The 15,311-nt window shown below is 34.4% G+C and overlaps 1 protein-coding gene across 15 annotated transcripts in view; it reads right to left on the bottom strand.

Annotated features, from left to right (window-relative positions):
• Positions 1 to 15,311, bottom strand: part of sno (Protein strawberry notch) — a 56,243-nt gene that overhangs the window by 30,744 nt on the left and 10,188 nt on the right. For all 15 annotated transcript variants that reach the window (XR_013877294.1, XR_013877293.1, XR_013877295.1 and 12 more), the window contains 12 exons: positions 14,168 to 14,442; positions 13,709 to 13,771; positions 13,237 to 13,383; positions 12,434 to 12,538; positions 11,976 to 12,061; positions 11,181 to 11,254; positions 9,539 to 9,639; positions 8,844 to 8,912; positions 6,354 to 6,497; positions 6,013 to 6,117; positions 5,343 to 5,630; positions 4,902 to 5,065 (listed from right to left, as the gene is read on the bottom strand). Coding sequence is in view for 10 of the 15 variants with exons in the window: in XM_080152649.1 (XP_080008775.1) it covers positions 4,902 to 5,065; positions 5,343 to 5,630; positions 6,013 to 6,117; positions 6,354 to 6,497; positions 8,844 to 8,912; positions 9,539 to 9,639; positions 11,181 to 11,254; positions 11,976 to 12,061; positions 12,434 to 12,538; positions 13,237 to 13,383; positions 13,709 to 13,771; positions 14,168 to 14,442 (1,621 nt within the window). In the remaining 5 variants the exon portion in view is untranslated. The remainder of the gene's footprint in view (positions 1 to 4,901; positions 5,066 to 5,342; positions 5,631 to 6,012; positions 6,118 to 6,353; positions 6,498 to 8,843; positions 8,913 to 9,538; positions 9,640 to 11,180; positions 11,255 to 11,975; positions 12,062 to 12,433; positions 12,539 to 13,236; positions 13,384 to 13,708; positions 13,772 to 14,167; positions 14,443 to 15,311) is intronic.

Here is a 15,311-nt window from a genome sequence, read left to right as displayed (position 1 = left end):
TAACTTAAATTCAGAGCTAGAATTAGCATAAGACTAATCTGAAGCTAGCCCCAGCGGGCTAGGGCGGTGGCCCGTAGGGGTTAAGTGCATTATTTTCCAATATACATCTTGTTATATATCAAAATATAGGTTTTTAAGGTTAAGAAACTCAAATTCAGAGCTAAAATTAGCATAAGACTTACCTGAAGATAACCCCTGTGGGCTAGGTAGATCTTCTGCAGGGCTTAAGTGCATATTACCTAACCTAACCTAGAAACTTACTAATTTTTTGGTTTTTTCCTTGAATGAACTGTGTCTATGAATGAGGACATTATTTTAGATGATCCAGCAAGTTGGGGACCTCCTTGAGTCAGCCTCCTGTATGAAGAATCTTTTAAATGATGGCTTTAGGACTAAACACTGTGTATCTATGTAAAACCTAGCCCGCCTGGGTCAGTCCCCGACTTGCTGGATCCTCTTAAATAATGTTCTCATGAACAGTTTATTCAATTAAATAACCTTCAAAAAAGTAAGATTCTAGGTTAGGTTTGGTAAAATGCATTTAAGCCTTGCAGGCAACCCACCTAGCCCGCAGGGGCTAGCTTCAAATTAGTCTGATTCTATTATTAGCTTTAAATTTTAATTTCTGGACCTAAAAAACCTTTAATTTTATGTATGACAGCACATACTTTTTGAAAATGCACTTAACCCTGGCGGGCCACCCACCTAGCCTGCTAGGGTCGGTCGCTGACTTGCTTGATCATCTTAAATAATAAATAGACACAGTTTATTCCAGGTTAGGTTAGGTAAAATGCACTTAAGACTTGCAGGCATCCCACCTAGCCCGCTGGGGCTAGCTTCAGATTAGTCTGATACTTTTATTAGCTGTAAATTTGAGTTTCTTGACCTAAAAAACCTATAATTTGATGTATGATAACACATACTTTTTCTGAAAAATGCATTTAACCCCTGTGGGCTACCCAACTAGCCCGCTGGGGTCGGTCTTCGACTTGCTGGATCATCTGAAATAAGATCCTCATGAATGGACAGTTTATTTGAGAAACAAAACCTAAAAAAATAATATTAAATGTAAGTTTCTAGGTTAGGTTAGGTAAAATGCACTTAAGCCCTGTGGGCAACCCAACTAGCCCACTGGGGTTAGCTTAAGATTATTCTAATGCTTATTTTAGCTCTGAATTTGAGTTCTTGACCTTAAAAACCTATATTTTGATATATCACAAGATGTATTTTGGAAAATAATGCACTTAACCCCTGCAGGCCAGCCACCTAGCCCGCTGGGGCTAGCTTCAGATAAGTCGGTACTCGACTTTCTGGATCATTTTAAATAAAGTCCTCATTAATAGACCCAGTTTATACAAGAAAAAAACCTGTAAAAATTTAAGGAGTTTCTAGGTTAGGTTAGGTAAATGCCTTTAAGCCCTGCAGAAAACCAACCTAGCCCGGGGGGGGGGGGGTTAGCTTCAGGTTAGTCTAATGCTAATTTTCGCTCAGAATTTGAGTTTCTTGACCTAAAAAACCTATATTTTGATATATTACAAGATATATATTGGAAAAAATGCACTTAACCCCTGCGGGCCACCAACCTAGCCCGCTGGGGTCGGTTCCCGACTTGTTGGATTATCTTAAATAAAGTCCTCATTAATAGACAAAGTTTATTAAAAAAATCCAAGTAAAATTATAAGTAAGTTTCTAGGTTAGGTTAGGTAAATGCTCTTAAGTCCTGCAGAAAACCAACCTAGCCCGGGGGGGTTATCTTCAGGTTAGTCTAATGCTAATTTTCGCTCAGAATTTGAGTTTCTTGACCTAAAAAAACTATATTTTGATATATAACAAGATATATATTAGAAAAAATGCACTTAACCCCTGCGGGCCACCAACCTAGCCCGCTGGGGCTAGCTTCAGATTAGTCTAATGCTTATTTTAGCTCTAAAGGGGGGAGGCGGATGTGCCACTTTTTGAAACCAAAACTAAAAGTCAACAAAGGAACTCAACTAAAAAAAGAGTTACAGGTCTGAGATTTTGCATGGCAGTTGCTTTATAGGGGTACAATATGGAACTGTGAAAAAACGGCGGCGCAACAGCCGTTTCCCGCCGAATTTTTTTTGCAATTTCTCGGCGGTTTTCGGCGGTTGCGCCGCCGTTTCTTCACTGTTCCATATTGTAACCCTATAAAGCAACTGCCATGCAAAATCTCAGACCTGTAACTCTTTTTTTTAGTTGAGTTCCTTTGACTTTTAGTTTTGGTTTCAAAAAGTGGCACATCCGCCTCCCCCCTTTGAGTTCCTTGACCTAAAAAACCTATAATTAGATGTATCACAACATATGTATTGGGAAAAATGCAATTAACCCCTGCGGGCCACCCACCTAGCCCTCTGGGGTCGGTCCCCGACTTGCTGAATCATCTTAAATAATGTCCATATGAATAGATACAGTGTATTTAAGTTAAAACCCTAAGAAAAAACAATTTAAGGTAAGTTTCCAAATCAAAATAGACCAAAAAAAGACTAAAAACCCCATTTCCGCAGGGTTTTTCTTACCTAACCTAACCTTAAAATAAAAAATTTTGGATTTTTTTTCCATTTAGATGTAATACCTATAGGACTAGGCTTATATACCAAGTTTGAAGGGTCTAGCTAAATTTTTAGACCATTTTGCTCACGGATTACGAATAAATGTCATTACGCCCCCCCCCCTTTTGTTTTTATCCCAAGATATGCTCAACAATTTTTCTTTCAACATCTCGTGCAATGTTTCTCTTTATTTTAGTTTTTTAAACAAAAAAATAGAAAGCAGAAACCAATTTAAATTAACATTTATACTTTTTAAAAAAAGATTAAAATCACCTGAAGACATTTCCTAAAAAGAACAACCCAAACGTTACAGCCCTTTTCTTGGGTACTACTTTAAATTAAAGGCTAAAACGTTACGCTGTAATAATAAAAAATGAAGTAGTGTAAATGAGTTAAAGAGAAGCTCTGCTTCTAATAAGCTCTGTATATTGATTGCTGTAATAAAGTTGAGAGAATCAAGGAATGAGAAAAAGATTCAAATAATTTAATAATGACAGAACAGAAACGCATCAGTTTTATAAACTCTTAAAATAATTCGTAGGAACTTAAATTGAGGGTAAAATTTTGCAATTAAAGCTTACCTTCTTATTTCTGATATTTCATATGATAAAAAAGTAAAAAAAATAAAGAAGCAACAATTATTAGGCGCATTTTCATATATGTGCCGTTGTTTGTGGGGCAAAGTAGGAATTATGAATTGAAAATTTTTATTTGGGGAAAGGGTATTTTAATAACCCTCTTTCTTATGTACTTAAAATTAGACTAAATTCTTTGCTAAAGTTATTATCCCTATTCGTGGTAGGAATGAACATCTAATAATGACAGTGGATGCATTTAAACAAGAGGAACTGATGAACCAACTTTATACAAACTAGTAACAATCAGAATAAAGGGGGGGGGGGGGGGTAAAAGTTTTCTTTAAATCAACAAATAAGTAAAGTAATATAAATGGCTTTTATTTAACATATAAGTTATAGAAGCGCAATTTCTCTTTAACTAGAGTATGTCAATCTGGTAATTTAAGTAACTTGTTTTAATATGCTAAAAAGCTTTTAGTTTTTATTAGGTATTATTTGTCATTTAAACATATTTACTGAACATACTGTAATAGCTATTTATAAACAGCTTTCCGCGGATATAAAATGTACAGTTATACCTAAGTTTAAAACCAGTTTTATTTAAGCCGCGATACATTTTTATATTCGTTAAAAACTGGATATAATACGATGTTAGACATAATTTTTCAGTATGGATGAGAACCGGTTCTAATCCACCGGATATTATTCGGTTTCGAAGCGATGCGGGGGAAAAAATTACCCTATTAATATTTGAATTTTTTATAACTAAAATATTATCAGCACGTTGTTGCGCTATTTACAGAAAAAAATTTCCTTCTTATTTATAAAAGGAGGGGGCGGTTGTAACACTTTTTGAAACCAAAACAACAGGAATTCAATTTATAAGTGTTACAGCACTCAAATTTAATTTAGAATGACCTTCGCTTTTGAGGGGTGAAACTGTGAAGAAAAGTTGGAGAAACCGCAGCTACCGCCATTTTCCGCTAAAAAACAATTCGGCGATAACGGCGGTTCCGCCGCCGTTTCTTCACAGTTCCACTCTTTAAAGTAACTGCCGTACCAAATTTCAGTGATGTAACTTTTTTAGTTGAGTTCCTTTGACTTTTAGTTTTTGTTTCAAAAAGTGTCACAACCGCCTCCCCCTTTTGTTATAAAACCCAATTCATTATATTGATTTAATAGCTTGAAAAAAAATTAAATAACTTCAAAAGGATTTTTCTTTTAAATATTTAGTCTCGGAAAAGTTAATTATGTCTGTCTGTCTCGCCTCATCTAAAAGTCTGGTTTTCCGACTAGAAGATTAATATTAAAGATTTAAGGAGAGTACAATGAAATTATAATCTGCGACCGGCCTTACAGTGCAGGCTTAGATAGATACAACAAGCACCAAGATTTCAGCCGCGTTTTTACATAAAAAAATAATTTAGTTTTTTTGGATACTTAAAAATATAATTTAAATACCAACTAATAAAAATATAAAGAGTTTTTTTTCGATTTTACTAACATATGTTAAAGGACTTCTAGCTTAAGGATGTTGGCCAAATGACTAAGCACTTGACTGAGCAAGATTTGACTTCTTACACCAAAATAAGGGCTTGTGTGAATCCCTTCCTTTGGTTGGTTAGTTTTATCCCTGTAGGACTACCCAATATCTACTACAACCTAACCTAACCTTATCAAAAGTATTAAACGAACAATCGAAAAAGTGCGCGACGAGGCACTTTAAGGGAAATGACCAAAAAAGGGGTGTTACCTCTGTTCACCAGCTAAATCTGAGATAAGTAGGATATATTCTGGAGCAGAAACTTGGTTACTTCTGTGTGTTCTACCAAACTGTTGGATGGCTCTGTCAGCTGACCAGGGTAACTCGAGGGTCATGTGCACACGACGCTTCTTGTTCTTCACACGTCGGTCAGCCTACATTAGACAATAATTAATAGGTCTTATAACCAATAATATTACCATTTAGATTTATCTGTTTATGATCATCTTTAGGTCCTTGTGTAACGGGAGAGATCATAATAAACATACCTAACCTTTGTTTAGGAAACTACATTTTTATATTAATTAATGTTTAAAGGAAAATTTAAGATAATTCAACTCATAAACAGAACATTTTTTTCTTGGGAAAGGAAGGGGGGCGAATTTTATAAGGTCTTGTCCCATCTCTTTCTCTCTCATTAAACTGTTATACCTGTAAGGAGATACCACTGCTGGCGGCTTCTGAGATAATAGCAACATTCTTCTCACCATTCATAAACCTGTCCTTCTCTGTACAATTCAACAACTCCAAGGACACTGTCTCGTCCGTGGAACGGGACTCGTACTTGAATTCACCGGTCTTGTCGTTCATCACGACTCTGCCCTTGCGGCCCGTCATCTCGGCGACCAGACTGGGTCCGCCAAGTTCGTCGATAAGGTGGTCGAGTGTGTTTGCTGGCAGTTCTTGGCCAAGTTCTTCGATTTTGGCAAGAAGGTCCTCCTAAAAAGTTCATGGAATTATATTATTTTGTAAAATACTTTTATTTCTAATTCTTCTATACCATGAATCGAAAAACAGAAAATTACTGGAACTTATTTAGTGTTTGGAACTAAGTAGTCATGGAGTTTTATAATTGTTATAATTGTTGGTATATTTCTTTAAATGTTTACAAAAACTCCGTGACTACTTAGTTCCAAACAATAAGAAAATACTAAAATTGTAAAATATGATTATTTCTTTCAATACCTTGTAAAGTTGAGTTTATTTTCTTACAAATTCGTCAACAAACCAAGGAATATATTTTGCCAACGTACTATGTCAAAAAAAAGGCATTCGACTAAAAAGTAACAAAATAAAAGAAACAGTTGAGTTTATATTATACCTTAATCTTGATGGCCCTCTCAACTCTGTTAGTATCAGGTGGTGCTTCCCTCACCCCATTCTCTTCACGTCCCTTCACCAGATGAGCAAATGGATCCGCTTTTTCCTAAAAAACATGATAATTCATAAAATATCAGAAAAAGAACATTTTGACAGGTAAACATTATCTTAGATGAAAATATAACCAAATACTAACAAGAGATCGGTAGGTAATTAAAATCAATTCAGAAAATGTAAACCAATATAATGTATTTAAAATTCTAAATGCACTAATTCCTATAACTCGTAGTCTCGTACGGACCCTAAACATGAAGTAGCTTCGGTACTAAAGTGGACAATGACCTTCTTTGGTTTGGCTTTCTTCTTTGCACCCCCCTTCTTTCCGCCGCGTTTCTCCCACGGGTCTTCGGCGTCGGACTCCGAGTCTGATCCAAAGGGATTGAAGTCGGACTCTCCCTCGTCAGATTCTTCGTCATCTGACTCCTCCTGAATACAGAAATATAAAACAACGATATTAAAAAAAAGAATGATCTCATCCAATTTCTTCAATTATGATAAGTAAGTGATATGATAAGTTTTTTTGGGTACTATATCAAATCACAAACCGTTACGCCCCTAGCATCTAGGGGCCCTTTCTTTAGAGGGTAAAAGAAGAGGGGAAGGGAAAAAAACTTAAAACCATCTAAATACTTAAATCTGAAAATAAAATAGCCTAACACCATCACAGTACCTATGTGAAGCTTACCTAAAATGAAGGAGCCAATCGCTTTAGTAGTTGAGATCTTAAGCTTCAGACAAAAAAAATTACAACTCTATATAATAGGGCTAGCGGTTTCGCCCATAGCGTCTAGGAGCTTTGCCACCAGAGCTGCCTCCACTAATATCAAATAATTTTTAAAAAATTGGGGTGGGGGAATTTGTTTTGTTTTGGGGTTGGTAGTGTCCCACCCCACAAGAAAATAGCTAAAAACCATCACAGGATCAGTAGATTTATTCCCCAAAGAGTAGAATCCAATAGGTTCAGTAATTACCGAGATCTTAAGCTTCAGACGGACGGACGGACGGACGGACGGACAGACAAACAGCAAGCTACTGTGTAGTATAGATAACTAAATAAACGGTTTTTCATAGGGTAAGGGGGGGGAAGTTTCGGTAAGGGGCTATTCTCGGTAATTTCGACCTACCTTCATTAAATGACCTTTTTCTCCATGTTCCTTTCAAATGACAGAAAAAAACATAAAAGCAAATTTGTTCCTTATTAAATTACCTACAAAAAAGTATAAAATGAATTTTTTGTGAGATGAATATTAAGGGTACTTATTGGGTCTCAAAGTCGGACGAAAAATTTTTTTTTCCAAAAATTTTTTAGTAGGTGTGTAAAGATCGACCTACACAAAAATTGGTAAGACCTAGAGCTGATCTGAAAAACTTTTTGAACTAGAAATTGCCCGCTTTTTCCAAATCCGTTGAGAGCTTTAAAATCGGGTTAATATTTTTTTCAAAAATGACCAAAGTTGGCGCCGGGGGAAAAATCGGTAATTTCAAAAGAAATTAAAATTCAACTTTTAAGGTCATGTTTTCATGTTTTCTTTTGTCAAGTATATTATTCCATATGGACTTTTTAAGAATTAGGCCTAAAAATGAATAGAACAGATAAAAAACAAAAAAAAAATTAATTTTATTTTTTGAATCAAAATTTTGCGAGGAAAAAATCAAAATTTCTGGTCCTTTGAAAAAAAAATATTTTTGACATAGGAGGAATAGTCCGATCTTTATGATTTTTTTTGTGGTTAATCCCAATCACCTATACTAATTATGATTTATTACGCTTGTTTGGTCGTTTGGCCTTTTTTCATCGATTTTTTTAAGGTTAAAATGTAGTCAAGATTTTTTGCAAAGATGACACTTTTGCTTCAAATTCAATTTTTGAGGTCAATTTTTAATCAATTTTCATGTTTTTTGGGCTAAATCTATAGTTCAATGTGAGCTTTTTTAGGATCAGGCCTAAAAAGTAATAAAATACGTTTTTTTCTTATATTAATTTTAAGTTTTTAAAAAAAAAATTTTCGGAAAAAAAAATCGAAAATTCGCGTCTTTCAAAAAAATTCATTTTTAACATAGAAGGAATAGTCCGATCATTATGAAACTTTTTGTGGATAATCCCTATAACCTATACTAATTATGATTATTTATGTTCGACTGGCCGTTTGGCCGTTTTTCATCGATTTTTTTTAGGTTGAAAAAAATTACCGATATTTCCCCCGGTGGTGGGGAAATATCGGTAACTTTTTTGCAGTCAATTTCGGCCAACTTCTAAAAGTCCTAGGATAATGTCCTTTTAGGACCTGATAGTCCTTTCCGTAAGCTTTCTACTGGTCTTGGTTTCATTTGAAAATATTAATATTTACCCCATTTTTTTTCAAAAAAAACGAAAAAAAACCGAAATTTCCCCCCCCTTACCCTAGCTATAACAAAAAGAAAAATCAAGAGAAAAGTGTACACTGTAAATACATAAAAGACCTATCTACAAAGAAAACAACAAGTCAACAAGTGTGGAATGAAAACTGACATTTTACTTCAAAATTCCAGGTTTCTTTCAGTCTGGCGACAATGTAAATTATAGATCTTCTCATTTTTTCTCTCTATTTCTGACGGACATAATAAAACGAAGAGCTGCATCACAGGTACTCCGGTCTTTCACTGCCTTCTGTTTTCCCCCGATAAACCAATTTAAAGTTGTTTAATTTTAGCTCGCAGTTTACTGACAAAGTGAATTATAGAGATGCTTTGCTGTGAACAAGAACATCTTGTTCCATCCCCAGCAAGACATACCTCATCGTCTAAATCATCATCGCTGACCTCAAAATCACTGTCTTTATCACTGTCTACATCAACCTTCACCTGAAACAAATCAACTCTTCTTTATATTTGACTCTCATACCAGGACGTCCAACAGGGGGGGAGGGTGTTACTCCCCCCAAAAAACTAATTTCGAGGTGCTCTCATATTCTAGATGCTTCACCTTAGAAAATAAATTCTGATGTCCAGGACCATTTTCCCAAGTAGCCAGGGATTTAAAGGGATACGACATGAACATTTAATTGTTGTACATTCTTAATGATGATAAACAAAATTACCCCCGATGAAATGTTTGTAAGCTCAACTAATTTAACCAACCAATATAATTTCATAAAAGTTTGAAGCCAACAAGAAAGAAAATATTATCATAAAACTTTGGGTACTACTAGTATAATTTAAAGTCCAAAGTAGCAAGGCTAGGTTTACTTCGATCCGTCCGTCACTAAAAGATCGTTAACAACATCATTTAAGTACAAGAGCTGCATAAACTGAACAAAATAACAAAAGGCAATTTTCAGTGATTTATTGAAAATACATGATAAAATTTTAGTCTATCCTTGCTGTCATTTTAATGTCGTTACTGCTTTAGCTTAATCATTCTTATAAAGAAAAGTATTTAATTGAAATAAGATAATTTTATATTATAAGTAAAATGTAGATTAGGTTACCTTTTTAGCTGTAGCCTTAACTACAGCCTGTCTCTTGCCTCTCTGACGTTTACTTCCAGCTTTCCAATCGTCATCATCATCGTCAACCTTTCCACCATTTGCTAGAAAAAAATAATGTTTCTATAATTGTCGGTGTCTCAATATAAATTAAAATTATGGGGGTTAGTTTTTTCCTCTATGAATACCCCCTGTTGGGGATCTTACCCAGGCGGGGCTATCCAGTACCCAATTTAACCTAGACAACCAAACGAAAAAACTACTCATCTCCCCTTCTTTTTTCATTTTATTTCAGTGTTTGACTAAGGAATTAAGAGGGAAATTGCAAAATTTTTCTTTTTGAATTTTTATGTTACTTACTATTTCAACGTGGCATTAGAAGCCTTTCTAGGGACGCAGCCTGCTGCTATAATTATAATGTATCATATTTGATATTGTAAAGGTGTTAAATATTAATTATTGTGTAAAGAGAAACCACAAGTTAAAGTTAGTTTCCCCAAATGCTAACCAAGCATAAATTAAACCCAAGCAAACAACATTATCATAATCTCTACATTTTATCATAACAATCATTTTCTTCATTTTCTTTATTTTCATATTTTAAATTTTCAAAGTAGATTGTAAATTTTATATCCGCGGAAAACTGGATTATAATACGATGCGAGAAATAACTACTATCAAAAAAAAATGGTTGAAATTATTGATCTGTGCTTTTAAGGGAAGACTATTTATGACTGGGATAATTTTAAGCTATGTTATTTTCAGCTACAAAAAAAACTTCAATTCTTTCCTCCATTTTTAAAATTAATTTCCAAAATAAGGGGGGACTCAGTCCTCGAAAGGCACTTTGAGAAAAAGTAACTAATAACAATTTCAGCTGGCCAGGACAGAAAGCTGAAAGATAAGGCAGATAGTTAAATCAAATCGTAAGCATAAAAAGAGTTAATGCGAAAAACGCCTTATGATATTATTTTAGTTTTTATATTGTTACGCCAAAATTACATGTACTTAATTATTTTCTGTTAAATGTTAATTATTTGATCCTGTTTAACAAAGCTAGACATAGACTTTACAACAAAACACGTTGAAATATCGAATGAATAAATTAACCATTCATAGAAAACAAATAAACAACATAAAGTTCCAGGTTTTGTTTACATTTCTCAACTTAACCAATATTCAAATTATTCATTGATAACATATTTTCAATCAACTGTATAATATATCCTATTATATAAAGTTATTAGTAGTAAGCATTTTTAGTCTGTATCGAAGGATCTTGCTAACCGATGAACCGATACGGTTTTCCTTTACAGTGAAGCTCCATATAGGTTCTGAGATGGTTTTAGGCTATTCTATTTTTTATTTTATGAAAATCTGGGTATGGTTTAGGCTAATTTTCTGCTCTTCCATGTTCCTTCGAATATAGAGCCCCTAGATGCTAGTGGCGCAGCCTCTAGTATCCTAATAAATAAGTAACAGGATCTATGTGTCAATTCCGAATAATCTCGCTGAACGCTGAACCGATATCAATGTTTCTCCTTTACAAAGTAATTGTAATAGGTCCTGGGAAGGTTTCAAAATTGAAAAAAAATATTTCTAAGAGGATATTATTACCATATAAAAATGATGTTTAGATACTTACTTAAACTTACTAATTCTTGCAAAAGTTTCTCTTTTGTTGGATTACCAATTCCAAGAATTCTACTGATCTTCCCTCTAAAATAAACACGAAATATTGAATGCATAAGTATTTTTAGAAGATATCAATTTTAAGGATTTTTATAAGCAGAGTTACTCGCTGCCTTGATTTTTAAGCATTACTTTGACTGAATATTGAAAAAAGGTTTTTAACCCTACTTTAGATTACAATTCATGGTTGAAACGTTTAGAAACTCAATTTAATGAATAAACCAATCAAAATTCAATGAAAGTCCCTAAAGTTGTTAAGCCAACAAATGATAAAACGTTATTATAAATCTTTGGGGACTAGTGTAATAAACAGCACAATGTACCCTCCCTCCCTTCTTGCTATTTAATATAGGTATATGATATACTATTCTAGATTACATTTTCAAGAATCAAAAAAGAAAGTTAATATAAAAGGTCGTCTTGGGAATGAAAATATAAAAAATTTTATATCTATCATTTAAAAAAACTAAGAATCGCATAAAAGTTTTTAAGACCAATCTATTTTGTAGGAAGGTGTATCTTATTTTGAAAGAGGGTGAATTTCACAAAAAACGCTAATACAATAAGTTGTGTTATTTTGAAGTTTTTTAAAGATTGCCAACGGTAGGGGTTTATGATTCCAGCATAAAGTTTAGGTCTTCGGAGGAGTTCGTAGGCGCAACCTCATTTTGGTTGCAATTTCTAAAAATCCATGAGATTGGTCTACCTTACTGAACACTTTGATATATTGACAACTAATATTGCTTACCTATCAGGGGCAGGGAAATGTTTTTCTACTAAACTTTGAAGCACACCCTTGGATGTTGACACAAAATCTGTTAACTCCTCCTCTCTCTGAAAGCAACAATAAATTAATAGTAAGAAAAAACTCAATAACTATTTTATTCCGTCTGTCATAGTGGCTAAATAAAAGTAAGGTTTATTCACTCATAGTACCAGTTGAACACTGATACCCTACCATAATTTTTGAAATAAATTGAAAACAAAAAGGGGGGGGGGATGTTTTTCCTGTGCCTAACCTCTACCCTTACTAGAGAACATCCAACCAATCTATAACTCGCCTTTTCCGACCTTCTGTTTCGCTGTTTAATATTTTTCCAGGGCTACTTGTATTATAATGACATCTAAAATTTTTGTTTGATTCTTAACACTTAATGTCAATTAGGACAAAACGTTAAACGAACTTAAAAAAAAATTATTATTTACCTCAACGGCCTCTAAAGTTCTTGCTTCTCCTGTGGACTGAAGACCAATAACAATACATTTACCCATCCTCTGCATCTCCTCCGCTACTGCGCACACGTGCTTTACCTGCATTTGATAAGCATGTTAATATCTAGCAAAATTATATCGCAATGTCTGTTTGGTTATTAGAGTTCAGATTACTAAAGAATCGATCATGCGCTAAAGGATCCAGATTCAAATCATGAAATGTGCCCACTATTATCTTTCTATATCATAATTTTACTGACACAAAAAGCCTTTAAAAATAGTGGGATTATAATCTGCGACCGGCCTTACAGTACAGACTTAGGTAAATACAGCAAGTACCAAGATTTCAGCCGCATAAGAGGCTAGCATTGGCTTGTGAAAGCAAATGCCCACCAGAGGGGGGGGGGGGGGGGAATGATTTGAATCTTTGTCAATTAGCCTCAAGTTGCCTAGATAACATCATAAATATTGGGGTTTTATTTTTTTGTCCGCCAAAACAGATAGAAAGAAGTATTCCAAAAATGTTTCAAACAGAAAATAATACCAATAGATATTTTTTTGTATTTTGTTCTCTACCTACTCCTTTACATAATATAATCCAAATCCTAATAAATAAAAGTCGACATTCTATCAATGTCAGAATCAAATTCATAGAAGGAGCTTTCTCTTTTTAATCCCCATATTAAATGTGTAATTTTTTGTCTGGTAAATCTTCAGAATACTTGCTTTTGATTCTCAAGCTATGACAATATCCTAATAATTTTGGCGGATTATTCTAACACAGGATATATACACACCTTACTGGCAATACAAAGGTACTTGAAGAACCTCTGATGTGATGACCAGAACTGACCCCACATGGTTTTCTTCATTCTCTTGTCCGCGTCGATTAAATCTGCGGCCTCTGTGAACTTGTGCAACAACTCAACCCAAAAGTCGACAGCCTGGAAAACAAGGTTTATTTATGCTCAAAGAAATAAAATTAAGAATCAATGTCTTATATTGACATAATATGGTAACCGTATAAACTAAATGGCTATAACTGACACTTTAGGGGTGCATAATATGTATATTCTGCACAAGATTAATTTTTTTCCATTGATGCAAAATATTTACTAGTTAATTGAAAAATGTTTTTATTACTTACTCTTTTTTTTTATTCATTTATTAAACTCCTCCTGCATATTTGTCTAATTTAAAAAAAATGTTAACTTATAAACTAGTTCTTTAATGTAGCCTGATTATTAAGCATAACTACTCTATAATTACCTTGTTGTATGTGCTTCGCAATTCATCGTCCAATTCAACCTCGTCAATGCGGAAACTTACTCCCTGTACAAAAATAGCCTATTAATAATGTTCAAAATGTTATGCATATATTAAAGTTATAATTCTTGTCAGTAACGCATAATCTCCTGGAAGGCACCAGATAAAGGTCCTGCCAGCTGTACAACATGGAGGTACAGTTTCTATACCCCTGCGCGACTCATCATGTTTATATAGTTTTGGTAAATGTATTCTTAAACAGAGAGAGAAATAGGGGACAATAGACTGTTTCAACTACTAATTGTAATCTACAGAAAGGGTAATTTTGTGTCTTAATGAGGATGCCATTGTCTTAATCCTTAAGATCCCTGATTCTCAAATCTTTTATCTAATATTGACTGTTAAGTTACTCAGAGGAATTTAATGGAAAAAATTCTGTAACTTCAAATTGTTGTTATATACCTGGAAAGACAATTGTCTGGCTATATACATTCCCCTGAGCTTCATATCCATGGCAACAATCTCCATAGCACCCACGCCCCTCTTCTCCACAGCGCCCAAGAAGTCGTTGAAGTCCCTGAAGGGGCTGCCCGGCCCCCAGATACCGAGCCTGACCATGTAGGCCATGTGTTTGGGTTCGCTGGCGCCGGTGGCACTGGCGTATACGACACGGGCTTTGGGCAGCGCGTTTTGGAGCTCCAATACGGTCTGTCCGGTTTTTGTAGGTTTACCAGCCCCTAGGAAATAAAATAATTGAAAAAAAAAACATTTAGGTAATAAACAAAGTGAAGGACGAACCCCAAACTGTCCCACGTTGAGAAAGACGATTCCAGTGACGTCATATACGTTTTTGAAGAGATTTTCTTCCCCCCTTTCCTTTTTCTTTCCCGAAACGTATATGACGTCACTGGAATCGTCTTTCTCAAAGTGGGACAGTTTGGGGTTCGCCAAGAGAAGAAACTAGACAAATATCGTAAAATTAAGCTATTTACATGTTGAAAATGTTTCCACCATTATCTTCTCATATCTTAGTTTTACAGATATGAAAGCCTTTTAAAACGGTGGGGTTTTAATCTGCGACCGGCCTTACAGTACAGACTTAGGTGAATACAGCAAGTACCAAGATTTCAGCCGCATATTTTTGACAAAATAAAGCGATTAAGTCCAACGAATGAATTGCCTTTATACATACAGGGGGGTATATTCTGCACAAGATTCATTTTTATCCCCTGCTGCATTTTTTAAAAAAAATTTCCCCTCCTATTTTTTTTCAGCAATGAGGGGGGGAAATGGAAAATTATTTACAGACTTTTAATGGTATTCATGTTATCCCCCCTCTTGCATATTATTTTAGTTTTTTTACACCAAGGAGGGGAGAAAAATTGAAAAAATTATTTCAGTTCTCTTAATTTTTACATTTTTTCCCCCAACCCACATATTTTATTATTTTTTTACTCCCCCTATAGCAGGGTCAATTTTGCAGAATATACATCCCTGCTTTTATATATATCATATCATGAGATAGGACACTAATTTTTTGTGTCTCAAAAGCTTTCTAAATTAGAGAACAATATTTTGTTATCTCCTCCGCAATAAAAAAAAAATC

Source organism: Acartia tonsa, chromosome 3 (genome assembly GCF_053477335.1).
Source record: "Acartia tonsa isolate MP-2025a chromosome 3, ASM5347733v1, whole genome shotgun sequence".
NCBI lineage: Eukaryota > Metazoa > Arthropoda > Copepoda > Calanoida > Acartiidae > Acartia > Acartia tonsa.
This window is presented reverse-complemented; position numbering and strand designations above follow the sequence as displayed.